Source organism: Chiloscyllium plagiosum, unplaced genomic scaffold (genome assembly GCF_037043375.1).
Source record: "Chiloscyllium plagiosum isolate Xiang-an unplaced genomic scaffold, Cpla_swu_hap1 HiC_scaffold_12, whole genome shotgun sequence".
In the NCBI taxonomy this organism is placed as follows: Eukaryota; Metazoa; Chordata; class Chondrichthyes; order Orectolobiformes; family Hemiscylliidae; genus Chiloscyllium; species Chiloscyllium plagiosum.
In genome coordinates, this window is record NW_028270150.1 from 37,320,151 (window position 1) to 37,338,320 (window position 18,170).

General features: G+C 38.0%; 1 protein-coding gene across 3 annotated transcripts in view; it reads right to left on the minus strand.

Moving 5' to 3' along the window:
• The window catches only part of senp7 (SUMO specific peptidase 7), a 115,314-nt gene that overhangs the window by 23,343 nt on the left and 73,801 nt on the right, over nucleotides 1-18,170 (minus strand). For all 3 annotated transcript variants that reach the window (XM_087992684.1, XM_087992685.1, XM_043701122.2), the window contains 8 exons: nucleotides 17,690-17,723; nucleotides 15,942-16,109; nucleotides 15,160-15,419; nucleotides 13,768-13,904; nucleotides 6,763-6,879; nucleotides 4,999-5,121; nucleotides 1,700-1,792; nucleotides 119-333 (listed from right to left, as the gene is read on the minus strand). In XM_087992684.1, coding sequence (XP_087848810.1) covers nucleotides 119-333; nucleotides 1,700-1,792; nucleotides 4,999-5,121; nucleotides 6,763-6,879; nucleotides 13,768-13,904; nucleotides 15,160-15,419; nucleotides 15,942-16,109; nucleotides 17,690-17,723 — 1,147 coding nt within the window. The remainder of the gene's footprint in view (nucleotides 1-118; nucleotides 334-1,699; nucleotides 1,793-4,998; nucleotides 5,122-6,762; nucleotides 6,880-13,767; nucleotides 13,905-15,159; nucleotides 15,420-15,941; nucleotides 16,110-17,689; nucleotides 17,724-18,170) is intronic.

The window sequence follows — 18,170 nt, forward strand, 5'->3', positions numbered from 1 at the left end:
AGCCTACAATTTTATATAGCAATCGTGCTGTGAGGAAGTACTGTTTTTAAAAAAAGTCCTGAAATGATAGTTGCTAAAAACATAGGAATATATATCCAGTTAAAAGGCAAGAGCTTACTTGTTGAATCCTGTGACAGTGAATTCAGAGTGGTATTCCCATTAGATTCATCAGATGATGACTCTTGTTCTTTACTTGTTTTTTCTTCACTATGTAAGTGTGTGGAAGATGGATTTAGAAGTAATTTGCTTGCCTTTGTTTCAGTGGCAACATCAGTTTCATAAACTATTTTGTCTAACGCAGGAAAACAAATAACAGCAAGATACCAATGTGACCTGCAAACAAATGTGTCATTAAAAAAGTTAACAGGTATGAACTTTGTGATTGTTCAGAGTCCAAAGTTACCATTTGTTTACTTTATAGAGCTCCCTGCAGTCTTTAGTGCGGTAGAGATGTACAGCATAGGAAGAGAACCTTTGGTCCAACTTGTCCATGCTGACCAGATATCCTAAATGTATCCACCCCGATTTGCCAACATTTGGCTCATATCCCTCTAAATCCTTCCTATTCATATACCTATTCAGATTCTTTTTAAATGTTGAGATTGTACCAGCTTCCACCACTTTTTCTGGCAGCTCATTACATTCTTGCAACACCCTGTTTGTGAAAAGGTTGCCCCTTAGGTCTCTTTTAAATCTTTCCCCTGTCAACATAAACTATGCAGTCTAGTTTTGGACTCCTCCACCCCAGGAAAAAAAGACCTTGCCTATTTACCCTATCCATGCCCTCATGATTTTGTAAATCTCTATAAGGTCACCTCTCAGTCTCCGACACTCCAGGGCAAATAGCCCCAGCGTATTCAGCCTCTCCTGAAAGCTCAAACCCTCCAACCCTAGCAACATTCTTGTAAATCTTTTCTGAACCCTTTCAAGTTTCACAACTTCCTTCCTATAGCAGGGAGATCAGAACTGCCTGACCAGTGTCCTGTACAGCAGCAATATGACCTCCCAACTCCTATACCCAAATGCTCTAACCAATAAAGGCAAGCATACCAAATGCCTTCTGCACTATTCTAAGACTTCACTTTCAATGCATTATCAACCTGCACTCCAAGGTCTCTTCGCTGAGCAACACTCCCCAGGACCTTAAGTGTACAAGTCCTGCTCTGATTTGCCTTCCAAAGTGCAGCTGCTCACATTTGCTCAAATTAAATTTCATCTGCCACCCCTCAGCCAATTGGCCTATCTAATCATGATACCATTGTACTCTGAGGTAACCTTCTTTGCTGTCCACTACACCTCTAATTTTGGTGTCATCTGCAAACTTATTAACCGTACCGCCTTATGTACTTTGGATCTGGTCAAAGTATCAGTTTTACCCTTGGGCTCAACTGAAGATAATATGCTGCAAATATTTCTTAAGCACAGCAAATGTTTAGTGTTGCTTCTCTGCGTATTAGGTAGCCTCCAGCCTACCATTTGAAACAGTGAAATGAACATATGACTAATCTTAATAAATCATTTCTACCATGAATGGTTTCAATTGCTTTAAACAGCTCATAGAATAACCACATTATAAGTTAGAATTTGTCGATTAGCAAACTTAGCCTCAATTTAGCCAGGTTTCATGTTCTATGTAAATAAATGGCTTTAACTTATCCCAGTAGAACCATGTGCAATAGATTAAGCAAAGAACACTTACTCTTCATTAACAGGGACAAATATAAAATCCTTTGTAAAGATATCTACATGTCGTGTCCATGTTCTCACGCGCTGGTGTCTCTTATGCTGTATTCTACAAGGGCAATATATGTATTTTTAATCAAAGTTGGTAAATGAGTGCAAATCAGCAACCAAATAAACACTGCACTCAAAAGAAAACAATAGATTAACAATTCATCTTTTAAATATGCCCAGTTAATTACAGGTATTCTTAAAACAAAAAAGAAAATCAGCTTATTGGTATTAACATAAGTCACAGAACCACAATTTTGAGAAATAATATTTTCTTAAAATGAACAAAATGAAAACATTGGAGTTTTAAACAAAGCACTTAATAGCCTTTGCGAACAGCTAAAACAAGGATTCAGGAGAAGGAGCTGTCTAAATTGATGAGTAGAAGACGGTAAATTAGAAGTTAGAAACATTTAAAAAAACAATTCAAAATGCTCAAAAATCCATTCCACTGGAAAACAAAAAGTTCAACAAGAAAGATCCATTAATTCCTTACTAAAAAGGAGTTTAAAAATGCAATAGATTAAAGGAAGGCTTATAACATTACAAGAAACTGCAATAATCTTACTAGCAATCAATTTAAAATCAATGCTCGCTGTTCATTGAACTAACTGCTCTGGTAAATAAGCCCAATTTCCAACCACTCCATCTAGGTCTCTCAAAATGTTTTACATTTCAATCAAATTTCCCCTCAGCACTGACTAAGCAAACATGAGCTCAATGACTTTCTGTTGGGGTACTGCCAGGGCCACTCAGATTCTGGCGTCATTGTAATATTAGTTCAACATGGACACAATAACTGAATTCCCAAAGGTGAGATGATAATGACTAGCCTTGACATGAAGGGCCCATTTGACAAAGTGATTTCATCCCTCCACTTTATACTCCTCTCACCTTTCAGTAGTATTGTGAACCACTGGCTTGATGGTAGCAGAACAAACTCGGACATTTGCTGTAAAGTATGCTTTGATGAGTCTGACTGTACTGTTGCTTGACTAATTTGTAGACGAGCTCTCTCAATTTTGACATAGCTCACCAGACATTTGTGAAAATGATTTTGCAGGGTTAACTGCCTTTATTATCATTTCAATGCCTTGGTCAATGTAAGGTTGTTCATTCAGTTTTATTCTCCTTCAACTTTTCTACAGTGGTTTGACTCAAATGCACAGCTTGTTAGGCTATTTCAGAGGCAGTCAAGAATCAATTACATTGGCGAGTTTTAAAAAGATTTGTAGCTCAGGTTGAGGTTCTGGATGTAGGTTTGCTTGCTGAGCTGGAAGGTTCGGTTTCAGACGTTTTGTCACCATACTAGGTAACATCCTCAGTGAGCCTCTGAATGATGCACTGATGGTGTAGCCTGCTTTCTATTTATACGTTTGAGTTTCCTAGGGTCGGCGATGTCATTTCCTGTTCTTTTTCTCAGAGGGTGGTAAATGGGATCCAAGTCAATGTGTTTGTCGATAGAGTTCTGGTTGGAATGCCATGCTTCTAGGAATTGTCATGCATGTCTCTGCTTGGCTTGGCCAAGGATGGATTTGTTGTCCCAGTCGAAGTGGTGTCCTTCCTCATCTGTAGGTAAATATACTATTGAGAACGGGTCATGTCATTTTGTGGCTAGTTGATGTTCATGTACCCTGGTGGCTAGTTTTCTGCCTGTTTGTCCAATGTAGCGTTTGTTGCAGTTCTTACAAGGTATTTTGTAAATTACATTAGTTTTGCTTGTTGTCTGTATAGGGTCTTTCAAGTTCACTGACTGCTGTTTTAATGTGTTGGTGGGTTTGTGGGCTACCATGATGCCAAAGTGGTCTGAGTAGTCTGACAGTCATTTCCGAGATGTCTTTGATGAAGGGGAGAGTGGCTAGGGTTTCTGGATATGTTTCATCTGCTTGTTTGGGTTTGTTGCTCAGAAATTGATGGACTGTGTACATTGGGTACATGTTCTTTTTGAATAGACTGTATAGGTGACTTTCATCTGCTCTGCGTAGTTCCTCTGTCCTGCAGTGTGTGTTGGCTCATTGGAATAATGTTCTAACGCAGCTTCGTTTGTGAATGTTGGGACGATTGCTTCTGTAGTTCAATATTTGGTCAGTATGTGTCGTTTTCCTGTAAACGCTGCTTTGAAGTTCCCCATTGGCTGTTTGCTGTACTGCGACAAACTATCATTCCGAGAGGTCGCAGTAGAGCAAACAGCTAATGGGGAACTTCAAAGCAGCATCTACCACTCACCCCTACATCAAAGACATCTCAGAAATGACTGCCAGTCTACCCAGACCCTTTGGCATCATGGTAGCCCACAAACCCACTAACACACTAAAATAGCAGCTAATAAACTTGAAAGATCCTATACAGACAAGCAAAACTAATGTCATTTACAAAACACCTTGCAAGAACTGTAACAAACACTACATTGCACAAACAGGCAGAAAACTAGCCACAAAACAACATGATCCACTCTCACTAGTATCCTTACCTACTGATGAGGAAGGACACCATTTTGATTGGGACAACACATCCATCCTAGGCCAAGCCAAAAAGGGACACACACGAGAATTCCTAGAAGCATGGCATTCCAATCGAAACTCTATCTTGGATCCCATTTACCACCCCCGAGAAAAAGAACCAGAAATGACATCACCATAGGAAATGATGTTACTACAGGAAATGACATCACAGACCCTAGGAAACTTAAACATATAAATAGAAAGCAGTCTACACCACCACTGCTTCATTCAGAGGCTCAATGAGGATGTTACCTAGTATGGTGACAAAACATCTGAAACCGAACTTTCCAGCTCAGCGAGCAAACCTACATCCAGAACATCAATTACACTGGTTTAAACCTGAAGTCATGTCTCATCCAGACTAGGTCAGGCTGGCAGATTTCCTTCTCTGAAGCTTTTAAACCCCAAACTTATTTATTTACTTTAAATTAACCTAGCTGCTTTGCTGACATATGAACTGGTGTCTTTGATGCATGAGTCCAATTCCTGATCCAATAACGCCATGACTGTGTTCCCTGCTCCAAAATAAATAACTTAAAACTGTACTGAATTATCAGCCTTTGGACAATGAAAATAGGTGATGTTTCCTGGCTGCTAATCTTGGCGAATGCAGCATGTTCACTTCAATTGCTGGACAAAACCTAGAAACCTAGAAACAGCAGCATTAAAAATAGTTCTACATCATGAGAAACACAGCAACAGGAAAGCAAACAGTTCACTAAGGACCAGAAATATAATCCATTTGACTTGTAGAAAATTTGCTTACGAAAGGTTAGTTGCTTCCTCTGATCCAGCATTATCCTTTCGGGTTAGACGTCGATAAAAGAAGCTACTAAAAATGTGAGTGCGCTCAGCAAGTTCTTTGGGTGCTTTCTCTAGTAAAAGATACCTTAGATAAAATAAACAACACTAGTTAATATAAAACTTTACAAAGAACTTTATTCAATGCATAGCCAATGCTTTTTTCTTTGATACAACTCAATAAAGCATGAATTATTCAGTTAAAATTATTAGACTAATCCTTGGTTTACACTATGCATAAAAAAGGCTCACTCACTGATACTATTAGTTACACAGCAAAGTAAAAACACAATTTCCATAACTAATTGGTTTGGGAAATTTGTTCTCAATGCAAAGGTGCTGCTTCTAATATTTCCGGATTCTGCCAGTGGATCAAACATTTTTGCCACATTTCCCTCTAGGTTGTCTGTTCCCTCATTAAAAATGGGATTCTTTTAGAAATTATTGAACTGTTGGGAGTTTTTTTTTACACTTCATTTATATTGCAAAGTCCTTGAAAAAGTTAAATTTAGCTGAAGGAAGTGTAATTTGATTTTTAAAGGTGTAATAAGTTGCAATTGCAGCTGAACAACCTTTTTCCTACAAAATAAATGTGTGTATTTGTGCAATGGCAACTGCCTCAGTGAGAAAAAAAATCAATTTTTTAAAAACAAACTTCATATTTAAGGTATTCAACCTCCATTTAATTCAATTTTTATTTTTGTTCATAGAAAATTAGAATGTGTATTTGGCAAAAGCATTTGTTAATTTGTGATTTGCACTGTGAGAATTCTTTAGTTCGATTAGCTATTTAATCTGCTTGATTATATCGCTGTTGTAGAATGCTAGAATATACTTATAGCTGATGCCAGAATGAAATTTATCTAGCAGTGGTGAAACCCATACCACAGAACTCACTAGACGTTTGTGGCTAGTTTTTTTCTTGGTCAACCACCTAACGAAGAGACACCTCAAAAGTTAGTGCTTCCAAATAAACTTGTTGGACTATAACCTGGTGTTGTGCGATTTTTAACTGTATCCACCCCAGTCCAACACCAACAGCTCCAAACCATTCTTGGTCAAAGGCAGACAGCAGGTCTTCACTAACAGCAAAATCTAGCAAAAGAAATTTATTAGCCTGTGTCTGCAACTGATAAACATTACATTCACTGAATTTGGAAGCTTCTGTTGGCTGTGATAACAAGAAACAGTTATGGAGACAACAAGTCAGGCTTTGCACCAACTGAGTTGAGTCAGGTTTTTAACTCCATATTCTCTCGACTTTTCATAACATATTTCTCAATCATGTCTTTGTGTCCTCAAGTCCATTGATAATATTCTCTGCAAAATCCTACCTGGTAACTTATTTCATAAAAACAAACTAATCTTTGAATGAAGATGTGCTATCTTACTCAATTTTAACTTGTAACTCCTGACATTTGATCTGCCATGAGAACAGTCAACCAATTCAAATCTGCCATTTTAAGATTTGATAATCTTGAAAACCTTAAATTCCTTCCAAAGAGGAAAATGCACTGGAAGCAGATTTCAACATAGAAAAGGGGCATTCAGGTTCATATTTGGGACAATTTATGAATATGCTGTTAATACTCTTTGTGAATATCCAAACAAGAACAACTGTTATGATTGCTGAATCAACCTTCTCAAAATTACCACTGGCTGCTTCACCTCCAATATTTTTACAGTACAATATTAAAGGACTGCAATAAAAAAAGACCTAAATACTTACTTTAAATAGAAATCAATGATAACATCATTGAGAAACTCTCCCTCTTCCAAACATTCTAGGTCTTCAGTAGTAACTGCAAGCCCCCCTTTAGTTGGAGGAGGGGGGAATACTATTATTCTGTATGAGAAGAAACACATTAAAATTACTGCTTTTTTGAAATAAAAATAAAGCCGATAACCAGAATAAAATCATTTTAAACGTGATATCAATGTTCACTTGTCATATATAGGAATAAATAACATGGCAGCAAACATATGAGAATGGAATACATTTAGCAAAGAATATTAATTTTAATTTATTAATTTATTCATTTTTATCTGAGCCTCTGGGTATTTACAATTTATACACCAGATAAAGCTAGGAATTTCATGAATTATATATTTTGCCTAATATTAGTAAATCAAACAACATTAAATTTAGTTGTATTAAAAACATACATGCAGATCTACACCCTGATGGTCAAGATCAAATTTGCATTTACATCTTACAGAATCACAGGATTTTACAATATGGAAGGCCAAACCACTGTGTCTGCACTGGCTGCCAAAAGACTACCCAACCAGTCCCCTTCTCCAGCCCTTGAAATTCATCACTTTGAAATATAAATATATATCCAGTTCTCTTGAAACCTCCAATGGAATCCACTTCTACCACTCTCCAAGGCATTCCAAATCCGAACAACATTGTGAAAAAGATTCTCTTCATTCACTCCTAGCTCAATTGCTGAATTGTGACCCCTAGTTACTGACTTGAGTGGAAACAGAAACAAAAACAGAACTTGCTGGAAAAAACTCTGCTTTCTCTCTCCAGATGCTGCCAGACCTGTTGAGTTAACATTTAAAGTCCAGTGACCCGTCATTAGAACTGATGGAGCTAGGAAAGGTTGGTATATATGCTGGAGATGTGGGGAAAGGTGTGAGAGCAGCAGTTGGACAAGATAAAGAACAAAGAAAATTTACAACCCAGGAACAGGACCTTTGGCCCTCCGGGCCTGAGCTGATCCAAATCTACTGTCTAAACCTGTTGGTCAATTCCTAAGCACCTGAATCCCTCTGCTCCCCACCTACTAATTCATCTGTCTAAACACATCTTAAATGAAGCTACCGTGCTTGCCTCTACCAACTCTGCTGGCAATGCATTCCAGACGTCCACCACCCTCTGTGTGAAGTGCTTGCCGCGTGTATCCCCCTTAAATTTTCCACCTCTCATCTTGAAAGCGTGACCTCTCGTTATTGAATCCTTCACCCTGGGTAAAAGCTTGTCTCTATCCACCCTGTCTCTATCCACCCTGTCAATACCCTTCATGATTTTGTAAACCTCAATCAGATGTTCTTCCATCTTGCACAGAGCTTTGCTGGAGCACAATAGCAAGCCCAAGATAGAGTTGTTAGTCAGGGAACAAGGTGGTGTGTTGAAGTGACAGGTAACCAGAAGCTCAGGGTCATTTTTGCGGACAGATCGTAGGTGTCCAGCAAAGCGGCCACCCTATCTGCATTTCATCTCCCCAGTATATAGCAGACAACATTGTGAACCGCAAATACAGTAGACTATACTGAGTGAAGTGCAGATGGAAGCAGAATATCCTTCTTTACCTTGTTAAAATTATTCATAATTTGAACACTTCAATAAGATCACTTATTAATCTTCTATTCTTCAAGGAGAATAAGGCAAATTTCTTTCATCTTTCTTTGTATCTAAAATCCCACAATCCTGGTATCATTCTAGCAAATCTCATTTGCACTCTCTCCAAGGTTTTAATATTGTTCCTTAAATAAGGCGCCCAGAACGGAACACAATACTCCAAATGTGGTTGACCAATGATTCATATAGGTGTAGCATCACTTCCTTGCTTTTATACTCAAGGCCTTTATTTTTAAACCCAAGGATCCTGCAGGCAGCCTTAACAATTATTTAAATTTGCCTGGCATCCTTCAGAGAATTATACACATGAACTTTGAGGTCCCTCTGCTCCTGTACTCCCTTCAAAGTTGTACCATTATCCCTGTATTGTCTAAGTTTCTTCTACCAAAATATCTAACCTCATGTTTCTATGCATTAAAATTCATCTGTCAGGCATCTGCCCATTTGGCCAACTTGTCAATGTCCCTCTGAAGTCACTTAGCATCATCCTCACAATTCACCATTCTCCCTAGCTTAGTATTGCCTGCAAATCTGGAGATTTTGTCCTCAACACCTATTTCAAATTTGTTTCTATAACTAAGAAAAGGCAAGGGTCCCAACACCAATCCCTTGGGAACACAATTTTCAACTTGCCTCCAGTCAGAAACACTCCCCTCATCTACACTTACCCTCTGTTTCCTTTCTTTTAGGCAACTTTTAATCCAAGCTGCTAAGGATCTATCAATCCCAAACACTTTACTTTTCTAACCAACCTGTCACATGGCACAGTATCATCCACAGCCTGTGTCACTTTCTCAAAGAAATCAAATTTGGCAATCTTGACCTACCCTCGACAAAGCCATGTTGATTGACTAGTATTAACTTATGTTTCTCTAGGTGTATATTTACCTTAACCTGCATTATGGCCTCTGTCAGTTTTCCCACTACTGACAGGTCCATAATTTCCTGGGTTATACACGGCCCCTTTCTTAAACAACAGTATCACATTTGCAATCTTCCATTCCTCAGGACTAATCTTGTGTACAGAGAGGCCTGGAAAATTTCTGTCAACGGCTCCGCAATTTGCTCCTTTACCTCTCTCAAGCAGCAATCTAGGATGCTTCCCATCCGGGCCTGGCGACTTCTCTACCTGGAATGCTGTCAGCCTTTTTAGCAGCTCTTCTTTATCTCTATACTGCTCAGTTGCTCAACACTCACATTTTCAACCACATTGTCACCATTTTCTAATTTGGTAAAGACAGAAGCAAAGTATTTATTTAGTATCTGTATCATATGCGTTGCTTTAGTGAGCAGCTTACCCTGTTTGCCGAATGGGCCGAATGCTATCCTTCACTAATCTTTTAATAGTAAGACGTTTAAAGAACATTTTACTATTTGTTTTCAGCACAACCTGCCATCCTTTCTTTATGCTTCCTCTTATTCTTCCTTATTCCAGCCTTAGCCGCTCTCCTGCATTTGAGACACTCTTCCTGATTTCTAGTGCTATCACTCTTCTGGTATGCACCATATATAGAGTTCTACAGAACCCTACGATTAGTACCAAGAATTAAAACTGATGGAAACTAAGCTATTTTGCTCCTCTAACTAACTCTATAACATTATTTAAATGTTACCACAAGGAAGAGTGTTGGGTCCACTGTTTTTCATCATTGATTATAGAATGATTTGGATGTGAATTTAGTTAGTAAATTTGCAGATGACAACAACATTAGTGAAGAAGTTTGTCTCAGACTTGATCCATTGAGCTGAGGAGTGGCAGGTGGAGCTTAGTTTCGAAAAATGTGAGGTGTGCGTTTTGGTGAAACAAATCAGGGCAGGACTTATACAGTTAATGGTAGGGCCCTGGGGAGTGTTGCTGAACAAAGAGGGTGCAGGTGCACAGTTCTTTGAAAGTGGAGTCACATGTAGACATGGTGGCGAAGCTGGCTTTTGATCAGTGCATTGAATGTAGGAGTTGGGAGCTATTGCAGCTATACAGGACATTGGTTAGTCCAATTTTGGAATACTGATTCAAGTCTGTGAAACTTGAGAGGGTGCAGAAAAGACTTAAGGATTTTGCCACGATTGGAGGGTTTGAGCTATAGGGAGATGCTGAATAGGCTTTTTTTCCCTTTTTCCCCTGGAACATCAGAGACTGAGGGGTGCCCTTACAGAAGTTTATAAAATCATGAGGGACATGGAAAGGGTGAATAGCCACGGTCTTTTTTCCAGGATAGGGGAGTCCAAAACGAGGGGGCATAGATTTAAAAGGGACCTGAGGGGCAACTTTTTCATGCAGAGGGTGATGTGTGTTAATGGAACAAGCTGCCAGACGTGGTGGAGGAGGCAGGTACAATTATAACATTTAAAAGCTATTTGAATGGGTCTCTGAGTTGGAGGGGTTTAGAGGAATATGGGCCAAATGCTGGCAAAAGGGTATCTGGTCAGGGTATCTGGTCAGCAAAGAAGAGTTGGATTGGGTCTGTTTCTGTACTGTCTCCAACTTCTTTCTTATTTTCTTATCAATATCCTTAGTTGGCCAGGATACACCAGCTTTGGATACCTCATATTTATTTCTTATGGGTAAATACCAAGCTTGCACCTTGTTAATCACTTGAAATTCTCCCATTCTTTATCCACTGTTTTATCCACAAATGCATTTCCAACCAACCAATCAATCACCTACTCCAGTTTAACTTTTAAACCTCTAATATGTATCCTTTTCTAATCTGGAATCTTAATCCTTGACTGATCTTTATCTTTTACCAACTTAACATAATTCTCAATATTATGAGTGTTATTTCACAAATGCTGCCCCACAGGGCTGGAAATGTATTGTTCTAGAAGTTCTTCTGTATTTGTTGTAGGAATATCTCAACTTCTGTGTGCTACACTCCACATTTTCCAGTCCACCCTAAGGTAATTTAAATCACCAACTATCAAAATCCTGTTTTTCCCCAGATTTCCACAAATGCCTACAAATGCTCTCTAATTCCTCCCCACTATTTGAAGTTCTGTAATAAATACCCAACAAGGTCACTGCTCTTTTTCTGTTTCTCACCTTCAACCACATAGATTTGAATTCAAGAACTACATCTTGTTCAAGGGCAACAATTTGATCAAGACTACTATCCTGCCTCATAACTCAGAATGTCAAGTATTCAGTCCTATTCTGGCTTGAGCCAAGTTTCTATCGACGCTACAATGTCACATTCCCCTGAGCACTTCCTGCTTCAACTTTCTCAATTTTGTTCACTATATCTCCAAATATTTACAGACATGCAATTTAACCCTTCTTGCCTATTGGAAGTGGACCAGCTCTTTGTTCGCTATCAATACTCAAGCCTTCCCTCAGTCCTTTTTCCCCGTTCCTCATTTTCTCTTTGCCCTCTCTGGTATTTCCAAAACTTCCAAAAATTAGTCAACCTAGCCTTATCATCTTCTCTACCATCAGGAAATACTGGACTCATAGCTGGGGTTATCCACAAGATTAAAGAATATAGGTCAGGTTATAAACTCAAATTTCCCAAGGTCTGAGAGCAGAGCCAAAAACATAATAAGTTGATGGCCCTGTACAACAGAAAATACTCAGACCAGCACAGCTGTATAGAAATTTCAACCTTGTATAAAAACCTCTATATTGTGAGCATTAAAATTGCTTACAATTTATCGAAAACATTTTCAAAACATGCCACTTTAAAAAACTAAATCATTCAGAAGTACTTCTTAGTAGAGTCAGTCTTTGCAAGAAATATAGAATTCAACAGTTCAACCCAATCCTGCACCAGCAGAAATGCTTGGTCATGTGAAAGTGACAAACGTGAGATATAACATTAACAAAATGTGACTCAAATTAACTTGTCCCGAGTAGAATCATAGAATCCCTACAGTGTGGAAACAGGCCCTTCGGCCCAAGAGGTCCACACTGACCTTCCGAAGAGTATCCCACTCGGACCCATTCCCCTGCTCTATTATTCTATATTTACCCCTGACTAATGCAACTAACCTAAACATCCCTGAACACTATGGGCGATTTAGCACAACCAATTCACTTAATCTGCACATCTTTGGATTGCGGGAGGAAACCGACACAGACATGGGGAGAATCTCTGTGTGGAGTTTGCACAGTCGCCAAAGGCTGGAATCGAACCTGGGTCCTTGGTGCTGTGTGGCAGCAGTATCACCTATTGATATTAATCAAGATTCTTCAGAAACAGGGAGGTAGAGTACAATCACAATAGTTTTTCATGGAGATCATTAATGGCTTCCAATGTTAGGGTACAATAGAAATGGATTGTTATTGTGCACTGTTTGGATCACCAAAACTATATGAAAAATATGCTGCAATATAAATAAAACCCGAAACAAAAGATCTCCCACTGAACTTTTCATCAAGATGTTCAATTAAATTGAAGACAGAGTGAACAAGAAAAACAAAAATAATAGCAAAAATAAAATGTCAAATTAGAACTTTGGCAGCAAAATTAGACACGTCTAGCCCACAGAAAATCCTACGTATTTTATAGAACACATAAGAATGCAAGAAATAGGGAGAGATTAGGCTATTAAGTCCCTCAAATCTGTTTCACCATTCAACAAATTCATGGCTGATCTGCACCAGACTTCAATTCCTGTTCTGTACCAGCTTAGTCTAGCTGTCATCTCTGTGATATTTCTAAAATCTACCTTCTTTAATTACGTTCAGTGATCCAGTCTTCATGACACACTGGGATAGAGAATTCCAGGCATTCACTACTCTCTGGGGAAAGACATTCCTTTGCACCTCTAAATTCTAATTCTAAAATTAGTGCCTCTTATTCTGGAACGATACCCTAAGTTGAGATTCCTGCACTAGTGAAAGTATCTTCTTAATATCGATCATATCAAGTTCCCTTTAAATTTTGTATGTTTAAATAAGATTATCCCTTACATGATAGTAATTAATTTCCCTACAATTAACTTAAGATATGCCAAAATTATTAAAGACATAATATAAATTATCTATTTTGTAGATTCTAACAATAGTAGAATAACAGTTGAGTCCAGACCAGTCAAGATGGATGTATTAGATTTATCATAATGTGCCAAATAATTAGTAAAGCTAGCTTCTTATAAAGTTAAAAATCACAGCATCAGCACCTCCACATCATGGCTTCTTATAAGCCAGCACTCACTCACTCATTTGATCAGATACACAAATTGCTCAAAACTGATCTTAAAGGAAAATTAGGGATGGGACACAAATACCAGCCTTGCCAATGATGTTCACATTGTGAACAAATAAAATAATAGAGTTTAGAGAATATATATTCATGTACACTCATAATAGACAGAATAATTATGCAAGCACATTTACTATTACACATGAATAACAAACTAGCTTACTTCTGAACTGGACCACTTTGTTTAAATATGTGCTTCTCCTTCTCTTGCTTTGAAGCAATTGAAACCATATACTGGTCTTTCCTTCGTATATGACACAGGGTGTAATTATTTGACGTCATTGAGCTTGCATTTTCTTCCTACAGGAGGTGAATGCAGAACAAGACAAATGCAAATCTGAAGATTATTTTTGTTCAGGAAGATTCTGCATTACAGATTTTTTGCCAAGATCACTGATTTACCACACTATAGTTCATAGTACATTTCTAAGATGCCAACAGAATTCATTTTAACGGAGCAGAAACTGAAGCTGACTGCATTGCTGTTTCTCGTAAAGCATAAATGGCAATTTCTAATTTACTTCAGTGCAATTGGTATATTCAGGTCTAGATGGTAAAAAGGCACAAAAATCATGCAAATTCAATATTCAAATATTTTAAGTTCTATTAAGCACTTTTTAAATGTACTTGCAATCAACTGCATTACACTTTATTCATCAGTATTTGAGGCAAATGTGCAGAAAGTTATATTACTGATCTTCAGAGTTTTAATAAAATTATTGATACACATTAAATATTGCTAGTTAAAACCAGAGTATGCAAACACAAAAGTAAATTTAATCTCAGTGGTCCAGAATTCACTTAACAGAAAAATGTATAGAACTCTGTTTCTCAATAATTAGTGCTTTCTACACTAAGGGAAATGGTTGCAACACAGGCCCTACCCACCAGTTAGAAAGCTGGTGACAATACCACTAGGGTGTTTTTTTGGAGCCCAGTCAAAATAAAATGCCTAACAGACAGTTTGCTGCCTGGCATCAAGGTTTTCAAAACACTGAAAGCAAAAATTCAAGAGGTCAGGAGCTCCTCAGTGACAGCTGTACCAGCTGGATGGTTGCCACTGCTGCAACTATTGTAGGTCCCAGATCAAGAACAGTGCAGAAGGTAATGGTCAGTATGAGAGTTTGCAAGAGTCATACAGACTCCAGTAAGCATGCGGACTTCTACAAGGCATTTTGTTGTTGGGCCTTTTCAGGGGTGACTCCTCACCTCTGGCAGGGCCCTCAGTTTTCCAAGCCTATGGGTAGGCTGCTCCAAGTGGCATGGATTCCCAGTGCTGACAGAGTACCTGCGGTGGGGGAGCGAAATCCTCAAGTGGCTCCTACTTGGTAAAGGGTCTCAAATAGCTCTCCATGGTGGCAAGACCAGGATAGTCATCAAGAAGACAACACATTTGATTAATTGTCTCCTCCTTCTGCTGTGGAAAATTGCAAGTTGGTTTATTAGCTTCTTACAGCCTCAAGTGAGCCGAGATGTTCCCAAGTATTTCAGAGGGTCCTCATTTTTTGTATAACTGCAATAATTGTTGTGGATGTGTCTTAATCAACTAAGTCACCTGAGACAAATGGGACTCCTGTGAGAACGTAGCCATATCCATTTGTTCTTGTAAGGTTTTGTAGCACAATGACCGAAAGGAGCTCTGCTCAGAACTAAATCTAGACAGTAGCTGATAAGTTTCATCCAATGGCATGATATCACACAAGTCTGTAGTCTCATTCTTTTCACCGATATCAGTCATGATTTTCTTCAAAGTTGCTATTTCTGTTGCTTGCAAAGGTTTGAAAAGTTGAATGAAGATAAATTCATTGCAATTACCTGCCAAGAGAAACAGCTATGATGAAATACAGGAACAAACAAAAACAAAATAAGTTTTCCCACTTAGCTTACCACTTTGAAAATGTGGATTATGTACAAAAAAATCTTGAATACAATCTCAGATATATGAGCTGCAGCAGTTTTTAAAAAAACTTCTCCCCAGTTTTATGGAAATCAAATTTAGAATAGGGTTGTGAGATTTACTTGGGACAAATCTCTTGTGGAATGAGTTCAAAACTCACCTCTTGCCCAAAAATATGTAGCTTTAAGCCATTGTAACTCCCTGGCCTTAGGAGGAATCGGTCTGTTAACAAACAGACAGTCAAATTTTGTACCTGCTTTGCTGGTATAATCGGAAACTAGTCCAATTCCACAGCACAACTTCTGGTGCTTATGCCAAAGACTTATTTAAAGTAGAAATGTGTCTTAAAGTAAAGGTTGTACACCCAAAAAGGAAAATATTACATTGTTTAAAAAAAATATAAGGACACAGATCCCATAGGAGAACAAGTGTATACTTACAATCATGTTTTGAAGAACTGGTTTGTAACAGTTTGTTAAGTTCATCTATATAATCCGCAGCAAACCATAAGAAAATAACAGAATGACTCTCACAGACTGTGTCAAACAGGCTGTATTTCTTTAAGCGAAAGGTATCCAGTAGTAATGAATGGTTTATATCACAAGGACCTGTTAACAAAAGACAAATTCCATATCTTGAGTTGAAGTAACATACTAACATTATAATCATTATTCATGGGCACTGAAAATAGAAGACTCTGGCACTCCCAAAGTTAATCAACGACTTTAAAAAAATAGACTAAAATAATGATTGCCAAGATTTTGTGCTAAGGCCACTGTACCCCCAAGAACAGTCAAAAAGCTGACTGTAAGCCCACTCTCTCTAGGCCAGACTTCTACTCAGTTAGTTCCGGGCAGGACTTTACACCTTCAATCCACTTTCCCATCTACTCTCCATATTCCCAGATTACCCCCTCTGAAAAAAGGTCACTGGACCAAAAGCATTGACTCTGCTTTTTCTCCACAAATGCTGCCAAACCTGTCGAGGTTCTCCAGCAATTTCGGATTTTGTTTCCCAGATAAAAGTCTGTGTATATTCAAAGCTTTGGTAAACAATGATGAAGCATCCACGATCCTCTGGGATAGAGATTTCCAAACGTTTGACAGTCCTTTGAGTGAAAATATTCCTCCTCTCGGTTTTAAATTATGGACTCCTATCAAGAGACTGTCCTATGTTTCAGATTCTCTGACATATTTATTGTCTACCTTATGAAGCCCTTCATCATCTAGGTTTCAGTGACAGAACCTCCCATTTTTCTAAATTCCAGACAGTACAACCTCAATTCACTCAGCTTATCAAAGAGCGTCTTCTTGGCCCAGAAACTTATCTCCTCAACTATATCAGTTCTGATTCCCCAACCTAACTTGAGCATTGAGGTTAAATGTACAGCAACTCTAGCAGACATCAGGGAGTTACAGACCATGGATGAACCCTAAACAATAAAACCGGAGAACTGCGGGTGCTGAAAATCAGAAACTAAAGCAGGAGAAAACTAAAGGTAGAGAAACTAAGCAAGCCTGGCAGCATCTGTGGAGACAAAACAGAGTTAATGTTTCAGGTCCAGTGACTCTTTCAGAACTTGAAGAAGGGTCACTCGACTCTGCTTTGTCTCCACAGATGTTGCCAGACCTGCTGAGTTTCTCCAGCAATTTCTGCTTTTGTCATGGACTAACTCTGGCAGTTTCATGATTGTTATGGCTTAACCATTCCCTGGAGAAAAAAGATAAAAATTGAAATATACTGAAAGTCAAAACCAACCCTATAAAGATTAAAAAACAGATTTAGGTATAAATGCAAAACTCAGTTAAAATTTACTGACCGTGGATTTTGCACTTCTGTTTAATAAGCCCATGTATCAATATGCATATTATAAAATTATAATTAGGTTTGAAAATAGCATGTTTAAAAATAATTAATTCGAAACATACCCATTTCTATTGTCTAGAATTATTCTATTGTTCAATGCACAAAATAAGTCTTCACTGAGTTTTCTTTGCAAAAAAAGGAGTTTCAAACACAGAAGTCTCAAATCTCACAATAATAAATTAAATGCATTTGCTATTTAAATGTTTCGCTATACCACTATTATAAGGTCACCTAGTTAATAACATCCATTCTTCCAGTTAACAGTAAAAAAAGTATTCATTTCTAATTTAATCTACAAGCACATCTAATACACATTATTTACCTGAAAAGGATATTGCAATGTTGTCACGACTAAACTGTAAGAAAAACAAAGCAAAAACCATTAAAGAAATGAAAAAGACATTTCAAATATGCTTGTACTGCCATAAAACGAGTTCTGGCTGGATTAGACTCCATTTAATTACAGATGTACAGGCAGTTCCTGGGTAACAACTGGATTCCATTCTTGAGTACATTCATAAGTCAATTTATACTCTAGGTCGGAATACAGTGCAATATAAAACAGCTGTTCATAAACACGAAAAAATGTTTGCATGGTGGACTTTAAAATTGGTATTAGTAATGTGGGATCTCTTTTGTAAGAGCATTCATAAATTGGAGACCACTTGTACATTCAAACCAATCTAGAAAACTTTCAAATCATCAATATGGAAAGCTACACAATCCCTCAAAAAAACTGAGCTTTAACAAAGGATGCTACATCACAGTAAGGAAGGTAAATTCACTTCTACTGGGTCCAGCCA